Source organism: Monopterus albus, unplaced genomic scaffold, assembly GCF_001952655.1.
Source record: "Monopterus albus unplaced genomic scaffold, M_albus_1.0 scaffold176.1, whole genome shotgun sequence".
NCBI classification, from domain to species: domain Eukaryota; kingdom Metazoa; phylum Chordata; class Actinopteri; order Synbranchiformes; family Synbranchidae; genus Monopterus; species Monopterus albus.
The window spans coordinates 117624-132907 of NW_018128056.1; the positions used below are offsets into that span (position 1 = coordinate 117624).

Consider the following 15284-nt stretch of genomic DNA (forward strand, 5'->3'; position numbering starts at 1 on the left):
ATCATTTTCCTTCAAAACAAATAAGCCAGAAGATACATATGAGAAATATTTTCAGCCTACTATATTACTTTATCATTAGCCAATTTTCCACAGCGAGGCCTTAACAGAGCCCGCCAGGTCTTATGCTGCTTCTACATTTACCCCTTTAACAACATTCATTTACATGTATACTTTTGCATATTGCTGCCAGCAGTGATTTCTCAGCCTGGCTACAGCTTTGACAAAACAAATTATGCTTTCCATCGTCAGATATTTTAGCGTAGCTTTGCTGTGAAAACTGGCTATTTACAAAACAACAGATGCAAGAGGAGCCGTTTGTGATACAGTGGCTGCTAAAACACAACCAAGGACCATCTACAGTGCCCAAGCAGGGTTCCTGCACAACCTCACTATTTCTGAATTCCAGTATTCTGCAGACTAGTTTCTTTAATTCCTAAAATATACTTTTAAGATTCCAGCTTGGATTGGCTGCCGCCCCCCCTGACCCTATTCAGGATAAGCAGTATAGATAATGGATGCATTTTAAATTTCCAGGTGACAAAACAGCTGCACACGACACAGCAACCCAGTGAACAAATAAGACAACTAGTGGGTTTAACAATGCAAAGCTATGCGTTTCTGGACTGAACATCTGTTTTCATATTTTTACAGACTGTGCCATTATTAAATTTGAGGAAATTCATTTTCTGCACATTAAACACATTCTATAGGAACCCTGCAGTGGCCGTCAAATCTCCTCTATTAACCAGGATGTAAAGAAAAATGAAATTAGATTAACAGAATGACTACAGGCAGTTACTAAACAGCTACAGTATGCCTCAGTATCTACAGTGACACTGCAGTCACAGCGAGAAACCTCAAGAGAGACTAAATACGCAGTACAGCAGCTGATCCTCTGATGACAAATCTACTGCTAAGTGTCCTATATTCAGTGTTGTTAAAAGTAAACTAGATGCTTTGGAGGAGGAAATGATGACCTGCCCTCATATTTGAAGGAAAAGTGATTACTACATATTAAATTTCTAACACCAGGTCAGCGCTTTACGCCCCTTTTGCAAATAGTTACAGTAACAGTCTTGACTTCCTATCGGTCAGAAAATTTAAAACTGACATTAAACTGCTCTCATTCAGGGAGAGATGCTTTGAATGAAAACCATGCCTCCCTTGAAAAGGCTTTACATTTGAAAATGGCATAAATGACATGAGAACAAAGTAACAAAAAAAAAAAGAACTTTATTCACAAGTCATTTCTGCTTGATAAAGAATAATTAAATAAGCATATCTCAGAATAATAAACAGGATACAATAATCTTATTTATGCATTTGTTTCAGACCAAGGACTGTTTTAAATACATGCAGCTACTGTATATCAAGCCAAGACCAACAGAGGGGTGATATATAAATTTATGGTGTGCTATATATAATTAAAGGACAGGTCTCCTCCAGACACACAGACAGTTCATAGCTCTTGCCTTTAAGAGAAAGGCAACCAGACATAAGTGAGAAAGAAAAGCAGCTGACCCGTGCTACTTCCCCTCCTGCGAATGTTGAGATATGATACAACAGACCTGGTGCATATTTGGTATCAAACAGCAGTGATAGGCAGTCAGTCACTTCCTCTTTGGTGCAGTTTCTGATGCCTGCACTGCTTCTCTAAGTTCAGCACGACTATGAATACATTTAAGGGTATGTGGCAGCCAATTTATAAAAATTTCTGTATTCTATTTGCGTCTTAGTGCACCAAAGGCAAACACTGCTGGGCAAAACATTCATCCAGGCTGGATTTCTTTTTATTGTAGTCAAAGTGTGTATTTGTGCAAGTTTATGTGTGGCAGAGGCTCAAGGTTGAAAGATGAAATTGACAGAAGCAGAGTTCCTTGTCTATTTGAGGAGCTTGTTGGCTCTCTGGTTCGCTTCTTCAATGCGAACTTTGTTCATGTCCGCCTGAAAGAAAGACATGAAGGGCAGGGTGAAAAGAGGCAGTTCTACAAACATCCACACTGATTTTCACTTGGCAATTCACCAACTTTAAATGCATTAAATTTTTTTTTTAAATAAATACAGTTAAAAGGTGCCCTGTGGAGTTTGTCCTCTACACAGTCCTGCCAATTGTTTGACAGTGTTCAACTAATACAGGTGGCAGTAATCTGCCAAGATATACTGTGCCAACAAAGGTAGGGGAGAAGAAGACTGCTCGCAAATAAACCTGGATGTAAATTGTGGGTACATCTCAAGTCCCTTATAAGCATCCACACTTGTGTTTTGGTCCTGCCCATGTAACATGTAAGGAGAGAAAGAAAAACTGAGAAGCGAGGACTCGAGGAAACGCGTTTTAAGGAACATGAAATCTTTTCCCTCATCTGACTTCCAATAAAGGGGAGTTTTGGGATGCAAAAGACTTCCCAAGGATGCACTCTTACATCCTGGCTCACTGCTCCTCCAGCAGCCTCCTGCTCCCCAGACCTCTTGCTCGAACCAGAACTCTTTGCGGTCAAAGAGCAAGGAATGATCATACAAGAGACTTGAGATGTACCCAGTGGTTAAAACCCATTTCCCTCGTTTGATCATTCCTCACTCGACCTGGACGTTGTTCTGGTCCGCCATCTTGAAGGATATCCCAAAGTGCTTATTACTGCTGAGGAGCAAGGACGCTGCCTGGAGGAGCCATGAGCAAGGATACACAAGAGCATCCTTCGCAGAGGTTTTATGGACCGACACTTCCCTTAATCAAATATCAGTTGATTGAATGCTTCATTGAGGTTCGCATATCTTTTTTATTTTATATCCATTACTGGCGCTACTAAATATGCATTTGCTGTTTTCCCCTTCAGAACTAAATCGGTATTTCCTTGGTTTGGAGTTGGTGCTCCACTGTCTTTAGATTATCGTTTTAGCATTCCTGACATTCTCAACTTTTCTTTTCATCTTCTATACGAGACTCCACATGGCCCTGCAGTCTCATGCCCTTTTATGAGCACTGGTGAGGGGTTTACCTGTGTTTTCAACTTATGAACAGTGGGATTCATCGTCCTAAGAACACTGGTACAAACAATACTGCGGTTTAAGAACATGTTCACGAATCAGATGTGGAATTTTCTTAGGATCTTATTTAAGAACAAATTTATGAAGATAAACTTAAGAGGAAATTGGTGAAACACTCCACAGGGCGGCGAATACCAGAGGAAACAACACAATATATTTCATGAGTAAAACAGGAAATCCTCTTCCCATTAGCTCAGTTTCAAAAGAAGAAAACCATGGCTATCTGGAAGCATCAGCAAATTGAAAGCCATCAAAATGTTTTGTCCTGCTCATCTCACGCCCATACCTTGTCAGTGATGCGATCAATCTGTTTATTCTGCTTGTCAATCTCACTGCCCATATCCACAGCCATATTTTTCAGGTTGCCAATGATGCCACCGACTGCCTCCAGATTCTCCTCCATCTCATCCTCACGCGCATCATTAGTTATTCTGCACCACAGGATGTAAAAGTTGTTTGTCAACAAAAGGGTCTGTCAACATACTGTCTAAATACAGTATGTTGCATGTGATTAGCACAATTTCTAATTTATGTCATGCTACTGACAACACTAAAGCTAAAGATTCTCAGAGAAGCAAAATGAGTACGAGCCCACCTCTTGATGTATTTCCCCGATTGAGCCGGGGCATTCACCTGGCCAGACTGGCCGTTGCGAACACCAGATGGCTGCTTTTGGACTACATTTGAGCCACTGCCATCACTTTCATTTTCACTTCCTCCAACTCCCCAGGTACGCTTGTATCGTGAGTCATGCTCGATAGATGTCACCCTGGAGGAAAAAACCCAATGTCAGAACAAACCAGCAAACCCAAAAGCATTTAAATTTGAAGATTGTAAACATGAATACAAACACATGAAGCTCCAAATAAAAACACTCAAGACGTTTACTACTTTGACAATGTTCATTAATTGCAACAATGCTGAAATAGTACCTACCTTATCTTTTGGTAATCAAAGAATCCTCTCCTCCAATCGGAAAGCATTTTGGGAAGATTGGTTTTACATTTAGAACCAGTTATGGTCTTACTACACATGCACGTGCTGACATTGCATACGAATATGGTTTGATGAAGAGAGTTTTAAGTGTGCTCAGCTCAGTGCACACTTAACCCGTTATGGCAAGAACTTGGTGGGAAAACTGTCACGTTCCCCACTGGATCATAAAACACTGGCAGTGCTCAGTGATTGTACCATAACAGGTACATCTGACATGCAAGTTTCTATTTTTTTTCCCTCACCATGTCACACACATTTGTAACCGTTGCTCCAGTTCATGCTACGTTCAACTAATTTTTGTTATCACAGGGTTGCTCTGCATTGATCAATTAGGGTGATTTTGCTTGGAGTGTTTTTCCTCAGTTCTGTGTTTCTGTTTTAAAATTGCATTTGAATAACACCCCAAATGTTACTGAGCACAGAAACACAGGACTCTCCCAGACAGGATCATACAGGTTAATGCACCGACCACCAGTTTTAATTATTTGAGCTCAGTTTGGCATGGCAGACAGCTTCAAATATTACAATATTAATAAGGACCAGCTGCTGCTATGGAGAAGAAGTCAAGAGGTGTGGATTAGAGCTATAGCAAATTTAAAAACACCCTGTGGTGCAGCACCATAGCTGCTGAATTTCTGCATTAGTGTTCTCAAAGCTTTCACCTTAATGTGACAAAAACACAAGATATGACTGACTGACTTTAGGAAGTAGCCACCTGCTACTATACCTATGGCATAATATACCTATGGCAAAATAATAGACCACAAACTGACATCTGAAGAAAATACAGATGCAGTTTACAGAAAGAGCCAACATTAAAATATAACCACAGCCTGAGTCAGACAGTTAAGCTGTCTAGCAGAGTGATGGGGAGCCACAGACAACTCGCACACCATCCTTCCACCAAACACAGCTTGGTACTGGTACTCCTGATCGCCCCTTACAGAACCAATTTCAGCTTCTTCCATTTGGTTGCCATTTCAGGCTACCCAACCAATCACGACACACTATTCTAATGTTGACTGATTTTGATGTCTACTTTTATACGTCTGCAAATCAATAAAAGTACTGAATTAAAATATTCCATGATGTCTACTCTTTCTAACAACAGTAAACAATGAGAACTGGTCAACAGTTAACCATGGCGACTTGTGGTGTGCCTCAGCTTCAGTCACTGTCATTTGTCCAAATCATTAACTGTATATAAAAACTGGAAAAACCCAACATGACATCACCCATTAGTTTTCTGAGGAGCAGTTTTGAAGCTCAAGTCTGTCTTTCTGTCTCCATCTTGGTAGCATTTCACTCCAACCTGCTACATCTAGCCCGAAAATGGGCAAATATGACAGGACTTCAACCCAACCAGGTGGAATAATCAGCTAATGTGCTCTGAAAGTAGCTACTAGTAACACTAGAACTATTACTTGCCTCAAGCTGACTGCTCTCGTAGCCAACTGTACCGTTTCCATCAGTTCAACAGTGTGTCACCTTTGTAACGTCGCTATTAGAGAGCTCTGTGTTACTCCCACCGACATACTACACTCTGAGGTAGCTGCTAACACTAGCACTGTTTACTCCTGCAGCTATGTGTACTGTGCGTGGCATTTTTCCTGGACCCCGCATCATTAAAGAGAGTGTTTGAATGCCACTAGGAGATGGTGCGCACACGCACGCACACACACACACACACACACACTAGAGTAGACCATAGTGATAAGTTACAGAAAATTTGCCAAAGATCAGTTTAAGATATCCATTTCGCTTTTAGACTGTTTTTAAAAACTCATTTGGTTTGAGTCTATGGTTTTCAACCGATACAGCCGTAAATCTGACTCTAGTATCGATTTTTCCGATTCCAATCAGTTTATCTTTACACCCCGAGGTTTTGGAGCATTCATTTGTGCAGAGCGTGCTGTGTACCTGTCACAGGGGCAGACGCAGAGGCCGCAGCACCTGGAGAGGTCAGTCAGGTTATTCTCAGCTTTTCTCATGTCCACGTTGATCTGATCCAAGCCCTGCTCCACATTCTTCAGTTGCTCTGAAACACAGACAGGAATGTGTCACACCATGTCAGACACTTCTTTTTTCTATCTAGGTTCATTTTATACACTGGAATTGGGTCTTATGTTGTGTTTCACATTTAATTTTCAATTAAATTTTAGACTAGCTAATATCAAACTTTGACTCATGAGCTTTAATAAACTGTGTCAGTAACTGGGTCATTTCAGCCGTTATAGAAAACTAATGAAAATACCACAGGTAAAAACAACAAATAAACATCGTTAAACAGGGAACATGCCTTGGACAGCACTTGTACATAGATATAAACACACACCTGTCTGAAACACTAACATTACATAAATCTTTACCAATAACAAAACATTTCTATGATAATTCGGATGCAGACCCTAACACACTTAATTCCAGTCCATCAGCCCATCTTCCTTCACAGGAGTATTGCTAGTACACTGTAACTGAGATGTTTGTTGCAGATACAGATGTGTAAATCCAGCTCTTCTGTGTTACTAATTAACCACTCATTGTGACTGCAAGCTCTTACCAATAGTATAGTGTTAACACAAATGAATTCAACTAAGTTAGAAAATACATCATCTTTCCTTAGGCAGAACATTCTCAAACACATTTGCATTTTTATTTTTAAAACAGCAGCCACAACATTCAGCTTCCCTGTATGATCACAGTGGCCCGAAGTGAAAATTCATCACAAAACCACTTAGAAGAGAGGTTACTGTATGAAATGTCTATTTTGCCACAGTAAAAAAAAAAAAAAAAAAGTAATATGATATGTGCATTAGTGTCATTTACAAAATCATTTAGTGCCATAGTTTTGCTGCGCTAATGGTCGTCATTACTCATTTGCAATGAGTTCCTTTCAAAGCGAATATACATCCAAAACTGATTGAGTGATTCTTTAAACTTGGTCATTAGCGTTCACCGACTTATCTCGAGAAGGCATTAAAAAGCAACAACAAATAAAATCTAAAATTTTTTTTAACCAAGCTGGGAACATTTGCATCAAGATAAGCTGTGTAGTATATCTACCTCCTTGTTGGTCCAACATCTCCATGGTGCCGGCGCCTGTCTGTCTGCTCTGAAAACACACAAATCTCACAAATTCAGAACCAATGGGGAAAAAAAAATTATATATGGTTTTATGTATTTGGAGAGAGAGGGATAAATCAAAACACTGGTTTTTCAGGAATTTGAAAACTGCAGTGTAATAATCAATAACAGAAGCAACCATTTACTTGTAATACTGTGACTTCCAAAAACAATTCTTATAATTTCCTGGTCAAAAGCTTTTTTCCCCCCCATAATAGTGAGATTTTCCTGATCCCAACACAAGTAAGACAAACCAACACAGACGCACTCTGGCCATTAAAATAGGGCTACACTGAATATGATATTGTGCTTTGTGTCAGCGAGAGTAAAACTGTCAAAGCCTCACCTCCTCTGCCAACTGCAGCATCCTCCGTGTGCTTTCCAGTGACTGCGGAAGAAAAACAGGTGAGAGAAAATAATGAGGAGTGTGGAAGCTTCCTTGGCAAAAACCAGTTTGAAAACAGAACTGATTTGGTGCACAGCCATGTCTCAGAACCTTCTTTGGTCAGAAGGATTGATGTATTTTTGGGCAACCTGCCCAAATGTCCCCAACAAGATCTTGCACACTAAATGAAAACAGACTCACATTTAGGGTTTAAGGACATTTTGGTAATTTGTATTCCACCTAACTTGTCTTCCAAGAGTTTTGTCATATCATGTCAAGTTTTCTGCTGTTTGTGTAAACTTTTTTGAGGACTTGGTGGATGTTGTTTAGGCTGGGGGAGATGGACCGGATGTCAAACCCGGGCAGGGTTTTGCATCTGTTTCAATTTGTTTGGATTTTATTAGTGATTTAATTTGAACAAAAAAAAATTTGATTGGTATAAATGTGGCCCCAGGAGATGGAGAGGACAGAACAGACAAACGGGAATTAAAATGGAGTCAAAAAGAAAGAACACGATAAGGAATAAGGAAAAGTGGACAGATGCATATGATAAGAGAGTCTCTAAAATCTGTTCAAAACTGAATATCATCCATGTTATATATTTATACTACAAAGAATCACAATTCAGGACTTGGTCTTTGATGCTGCAGTATAGAAACTCTGAGCTCATTACTGCTGCAACTAATGAGGATTTTAATTATTGATTAATCTGCCAGTTATTTTCTTGATCATTAATTTTTAAACATACCACAGAATAGTGAAAAATGCCCATTACAATCTTCAAAATCCCCAAGTGATAGCCACAAATCAACAGTATAGCAGTTTCTTTTCACATAAGACAAAGAAAAGGAGGAGATACAAGTGAAAACGAGGTTTGGCCTTTTTGCTTAAATGTAGATTCAACAATTAAGAGAAATTTTATGTTTTGACAATCACGCAGTTGTTTCAGCTCAAGCCCCTGAGAGTGTTAAAGCCCAGAGAAATGAACACTGATGGTATATTTGTCATTATATACACTTTTCTATTTAAAGCCTTTTATTTAGCGTTTACTCTGACAGTAATATTATTACATTAAACTGATGAGGCATTTTGGGCATTGGGAAAAATGGTGGTGACATTTTCACTGTTCTGACACTGTGTCTTAACACTCCCTAATCAGGTGACAAATACAGCTGACACAGACGTTAATGTACGTACACAGGCAAAAAGCGCTGCCAACAAACTGGAATGCGGTCAGTTCAAGTTAGTTATGCCTTTGTGTCTCTATTAATAGCAAGTGAGATACGGAGAGCAGAGCATCCAAAGGAACAAAGCACGGAAGCAACTCGGGGCATGACTCCATTATTACCATCTCTAATGAACTGTTAACAAGAGACACAGTCCTTATTCTCTCTGTTATGTCTGCTCTGAATACGTTAATCAACAAGTTGAGAAATGGACAAACATAAAATTGGCAAGAGGGATGTGCTGAGCCCAGCCAGGACTCTTTCGGCTTTGCCAGATCATCCCTTGAGTGGAAAACATTACATTACGTCTCCGAAAAGCCTTGAACTTGGCCAATTAAGCCTGAAATTGCCGTGTTAGCCATATTTTCCAGATTGGGTCACTGTGACAAATGTTTGAAGATCCAGACAATGGCAATTTTTTGGATGGCTTAAATGGAAATACAGTTTAGTACATGAAATTCAAGTGTTATGCTACCATAAGAAAAACAAACAAAAGAAACACACACTTCAGGCATCAACTGGATGCAATATACCAGGATGATTAGGAAGTAAATAACACAAAGCTAAAAACAGTGTGGAAGATTTTATCTATCTACATGATTTCTCATATATCTCACTTTGTGTCCTTTGTTAAATAAAGTTTAAAAAGCGTTTTTTAAAAAGTGTGGAAGCCATTTTTTACTACTGAAAATCAGAGATGCACCAGCTGCAATTTTCTTTGCCAATTCCGATTTTGGTCGATTCCGATTTTCTAAAGAACTGTAATCGAAAGCAAACACAGGCATTTTTGTTATGTTTTGTTAATGAAAATATTAATTGTAATTAAAATACATTGTATTAAAGTCTCTCTTTTTTTAAACATCCAACTAAAAATGAAGTGCAATATTCGTACTTCTCCAAATATAAACAGGTGTAACAGGTAATAGAAACAGAAGAATGTGAGTTACATACATTCTCCTGTGCACACAATTCTTTTTGAAGCGTGTATGGTTTGTATTTGCTGTGTTTCACCACAGGCTGGATACACTGTACATATACATGCATTTCATGTCTGGCCAGTAATTCCCTTATTGTGCACGTTGTCAGAGATTTGGATGTAGTTTTCCCTTCACCAAGGTGTTTTTGTAGGCTCCTCTGTGCACTTTTTGTACACAAAGCACTTCCAATGCTTGAGTAAACGTGCCCCGTACAGAGCCTTGTTCAAAGTGTAAGCGAGATGCCACACACCCACACACACACTACACTTTTGGTCTATGCCAATGCGTGTGCGACATGGACTGTAATGCCTCTAAATCTGATCAGCACAGAATCGAAAATCTCAGGAGGGATTGGCCGGCCAATTCCAATCTCCACCGACCAATTGGTGCATCTCTACTTGAAATACCTTGCAACTGTGAAACAGATCTTGTAAGATTTCCTAAAGAATCTTTTATTACTGTAAACTCTGATGTTGCAGTCATGCTCCAAGTGTGTCAGGTATGAGTGGTTACCCAATGCCAGAGTAGTAAGTAGCATTAGTAGAAGGACCCTCCCATGTCCTGCCCAATCTATGATCTCCTAGTCAACCAGGCAGCAGCGGAAAGAGGAAAAAGAAATAGCAAGTTGCAGGTTAGTAAAGAGAGAGAAGAGGAAAGGGAAAAAGGCAACAACTCCACAGACAATTAGTGCAGTCAAAATTACAGGAAGGTGAGGTACACGGTTACAAGCCCAGCTAGAGTAAGTTAATTTGCCTCTGTTGGAATCAAATGGCTGATCATATGAGGCCCTGGAGTGCTGATTAAACAATTATCTCCTTGATAAAACGCTTCAATATAGCTGACAACATTCAAACTGTCAAAACCGCAGAGGGGTAGGGGAGCTATCAGAGTAAATTAGGCATGAAGCCGTGCACACTTCTTATTAATGCCTGCCTTCATAATCAACTGCGAATGCAAAGAATCCAATTAACAGAACCCCCCGCTCTGTCGATGCTTTATTGAACAACCCCCGGATTGCTTGTGTGTGTCATTTTTGTTTTCCTACTGATTTTCAGATAGGCCAAAATTTGTTTCAACATGGTTAAAACGATTATTTCATCATGATAATGATTAATCTTGATTATCTCCAATTATGCTATGCACAGCTAAATCGAATATTTCAATAAAACTGATGGTTCAATTACATTTAACTGAACACGCATTTGCTTACCTGCACTGTTGAGGCTTTGAATGTTTTACATTCAAATACATGTACTTTGGACATTAAAGGAATAGTCTGACATTTTGGGAAATACACTTGCTTTCCTTAGCATTAAATGAGAAGTTCAACACCAATCTCGTGCATTTATGCTACATGTGAAGTTACAGGAAGCAGGCAATTTAGCTTAGTTTCTGTTTTTGTACAGATCAAACAAACAAAATATGACAAGTTAATTAGCGAGTTTCAGATGTGCTGGTACTGTACATTCAATTTTTTTTAAACCTTTCGAGCCAGGCTAGCTGTTTCACCCTTCTTTCAGTATTAAAAGGTAAGCTCAGTGTGATAGCATATTTCACAAAATATCAAACTCACACGTATTCTCAGCTCTGGCTACATCAGTTTTGGTTCATTTCCATTTTAACAACTGTAATTTTGCCTCTGAGATGAATAAATTGTCCAAATTGCTTGTTTATAGATAATTATTGGAGCAGTCTTTAAATTATAAGTAACAAGCTACTCTTCCCCAAATCGTCTTGTAGAAAGGTGAAGGTAAACACTGCTTGTTTACATCCTATGCAGTATTTATTTCAATAGTCTTTATTTTCTGACTTATTTCCAAGGATGTTTCCTGGAGGACTGTTTACTTAAATTTGCATGTTGAACTGCTTTACAGTGAATAACAGACATTCTAACAATAAATAGGAATCAATTTACTGGATGTGTATCAGTTAGTACCAAAACACACAGGCCAGTTCTTTACAGGAAACTTCAGAGAGAATTAGAAATCAGTCAGAAATTACTGACCTGTAAATTAAAGTGCTACCAAAAACCAGTTGACAATTGTGAAATCTGCTACATTATTCATTCCTCTGCTAACCACTGAAACACACAGTTTGGGTATTTGATACTGGCTAGAGTATCACTTTAAGATCATTTCATACCTCCTCAGACAACAAGCATGAACAACAAGTATGACAGCTTTTCTGTGTACCTCATCGGTCACTTGGTTGGCCCTCATGGTCATCTCTTCCACAGTCATGTTGTCCATGTTGATGCTGTCCTTATTGGAGGCTCCTCCTATGGCACCGAGTTCAATCTTCTGAGGCCTGGAAAGAAAGGCAGTGTTCAAGGACCAATCAGTAACATCACATCAGAGGGCTGCACTGATCAGAACTATTAGGGATTCAGAACAACTCAGACACAGATTTTCTGTAGCTTGTCATAAAAACAAGACTGTACCAAAATTCAAAGTCACTTGACAGATTCATTTACCAAACTGATCATTTTTATTATAGCCATGCCAACAGTTTACATAATGATATTAATAATTCATTTTCCATTTCTGTACAGTGATTCCTTATTACATATATTGATATAGCCCATCCGTAATATTCCAAAGGCTGTTGGTTACAGCTCCTGAAATGTGGGGTTTCTTTACTTTTTTCCTGTCTCATAATGATGAATTTATTACTTGGCAACTTGTCCTTGTTTTTTCATAATATAAAAAATAATCATACAATTACTGACTTTGATAAAAACAACTGTTGTAATTAAAATCCACATTTTTGTCATGCTGTGTCTCAACTGATCTGCACACCACTCTCTTCCAAGCAGCACATACAAATTGCAACATCTGTCATAGTGGCATAAATCCAGAACATTTCAGTGTGTAAAACACAGTGGAAGCAACGACCAGAGCCTTATAGATTCTTAAAAGATCAGGTGTGGTAAAGGACCTAATGAAAGAATGCAAGGATCAAGCATGTAACTGCATTTAACATAAATGCAGCCATATACATGTTCATGCCAATCACATAGAAAGGGAAGATGCAAAACCTAAGCAAATGACGCTTTTTCCCAGCCTCTGAAGGAGTGTTTGGAGCCTGAAGACACACAGCCGATGATGATGAGGGAAACAAAACTCTACAGCATTGATAAAATATCTTTTTATGAGCCTACAGCAGCTTCATGTTGACGTAAAGCTTAGCTGCAGTGGGGCCAGCAGAATCACACACACTAACAAATGAAGGAATTAAGAAAAGGAAGCTATGATAAGGAAACTAGAATCATGTCAGTGAATGAAAATGGTAAGTAACAGGTAAACCATGACCAAGATTTAGTATAGAAAGATTAGATTAGAAATCAAATCACTGAAAAGAAAGGCTGAGTATTACGTTAGGAAGTCTAAAATAAGACTATACATTAATATTATAAATAATGTAAATGGTTAAGGGTAGGGGAAGTCAATGTTAAAGAGCTAGGTTGTGCACTGCATTTTAAAGGTGTCCAGATAATAGCGTGATGCAACTCAAATGTGTGCTTTTCTGATTTTAAGTCACAATCCCACCTTCCAGTTAAATGGAACACATTTCCAACTTTACTGTTTCATCAGAATAAAATGTAAAAGCAGGAAAATTATTATACATAAACAAATGGAAATTATGCAAGAAATGTATTGTTTTTTCCTGTAAAAAGGCTAAAATGAAACCAACATTAGCCTTTATGGTCTACATAAACAAGACTGACTGATAATTGTTAATGTTGAGTTTTTAAATGTCATGCCAATGTCAAAACTACCTTTGACTACAGTAAATATGGTGAAATGAGCTTCCTCATTATTTGCCCAAGAGTCATAAATAGCATAGTAAAATGCAATAATACAGTAACTTCTGTATCCATTTATCAAAGAAAACAAAATCTGGTGTGATTTTCTAAGTAACTATAAATAATAGACCGTACATGCTCAATAGAGCCTTTATTTTATAAATAATAGACCGTACATGCTCAATAGAGCCTTTATTTGCTGGACACGGTGCTTGTCTATACCTACTAAACTGGCTGAAAGAATGATAATGGAAAGCTACTGTAAACATTTTTTTTAAAGTACTAAAATGCCACGGACATTCCGCAGCAGTAAAGGTGCATTAGGATCTTACACTTTTTGGCTGATAAATCAAATGTGGCAGGATGTGGTGTCTCCCTGCTATACAAGTCCCTCCATAGCACTCTGCTACCTACAGCCCTTCTCTTGTTATTCCAGCTTCTTTATCTTGTGTTGCCATCCACATTTGACAAGAGAATGCAGGCTCTGCATTCAGATGAATATTTAGGTTTCACAATCTTGCACAATATACAACAGGAGAACTGTCATGAGGCAAGGAAGTGTTGCTGAGGGTCTTGTATCGTGAACAAGAAACAAAGTGCTGTCGGCCATTAAGAGCAACTTGCTGCGAAACTGGGCATTTCTGTGCTTTCAAATTAGTTTTGAACATTACATAAGGTGGAACGGAGCTGAGAATTCAGGCAAAACATAGCAATTAGAAGTGGATCTGAATTAAAATGCCCCTAATGTGCTAGTGGAAAGCAACAACAGGACAATAGGAGTGTGGTAAAAGGGAGCAGCAACCCCTACAGTACTTTGCATCATTCACAGCAAGGTGTTTTTTTTTTGCAAAGGCTTCTTTATGGTTTCTCAATTCACATATACAACCACGCTGACAAGCAGAAACACTTGAGTAACAGGTGTGGTTGTTATTTCCACATGGGCAGGGGTTAAGTCTTTGCCAGTGTTTGTTGATTTGTCTGTTAACAGCATAACACAAAAAAAGCAGGATTTTGATGACATTTTTTGGAGAGCTGGCTTATGGCTCACAGAATAATTGCTTACATTTGGGTGCTGATCCAGATCATCAACTGGATCCAGTAAGTTTTTAAAGGATTCTTCACCATTGTGAGGGCTGGAAAGGTTTCTGACTGTATGCGAGCCTCTCTGCGGTAAAATTGCGAGTCTGCATTGCTGAGCACTTCCATACAGAGACAAATCCCTGTGCCAGCGACAGTGTTTTTCTAGGTAACCCCTTTAGAGACAAACACTTCAGTGTTAGTCAAGAGTCTGATCACAACATGAGCTAGGCTACCTTGCACTACAGATTAACAGATTCAATCTCAATCCAACCAATATCTGATTTGTGCACTAAATGACCTCCATGCAATACAGAAACAGAGCATGCACTAAAATGACTGGTGTAATGGCAGCCCCAAACAGGTTTTACTGCACAAGGTAACAAGATCAAAATCATCATAAGCAAAGAATTGTTTTCTGTGTTGCACAAACAAGCCTCAGGGTTCAGCATTGGGACCTAAATTATTTATATTATACATTAACGATATATGCAAGGTTTCCGATTTAGCGAAAGTGGTTTTATTTGCTGACGACACTACCATATGGGCATCGGGTGAAAACCTACAGCAACTCTCTGGACAGGTTTCACAGGAACTTGAGAAGATAAAGAAATGGTGTGATAGTAATATACTATCTCTGAATTTGGATAAAA

General features: G+C 38.8%; 1 protein-coding gene across 2 annotated transcripts in view; it reads right to left on the reverse strand.

Annotated features, from left to right (window-relative positions):
* Positions 1 to 1213: 1213 nt before the first annotated feature.
* Positions 1214 to 15284, reverse strand: part of snap23.1 (synaptosome associated protein 23.1) — a 16899-nt gene continuing 2828 nt past the window's right edge. For both annotated transcript variants that reach the window (XM_020616606.1, XM_020616603.1), the window contains exons 2-8: positions 11942 to 12056; positions 7508 to 7549; positions 7102 to 7150; positions 5959 to 6076; positions 3638 to 3811; positions 3329 to 3473; positions 1214 to 1944 (exon numbers count right to left, since the gene is read on the reverse strand). In XM_020616606.1, the coding sequence (XP_020472262.1) occupies positions 1882 to 1944; positions 3329 to 3473; positions 3638 to 3811; positions 5959 to 6076; positions 7102 to 7150; positions 7508 to 7549; positions 11942 to 11998 (648 nt within the window). In that variant the 5' untranslated portion in view covers positions 11999 to 12056 and the 3' untranslated portion in view covers positions 1214 to 1881. The remainder of the gene's footprint in view (positions 1945 to 3328; positions 3474 to 3637; positions 3812 to 5958; positions 6077 to 7101; positions 7151 to 7507; positions 7550 to 11941; positions 12057 to 15284) is intronic.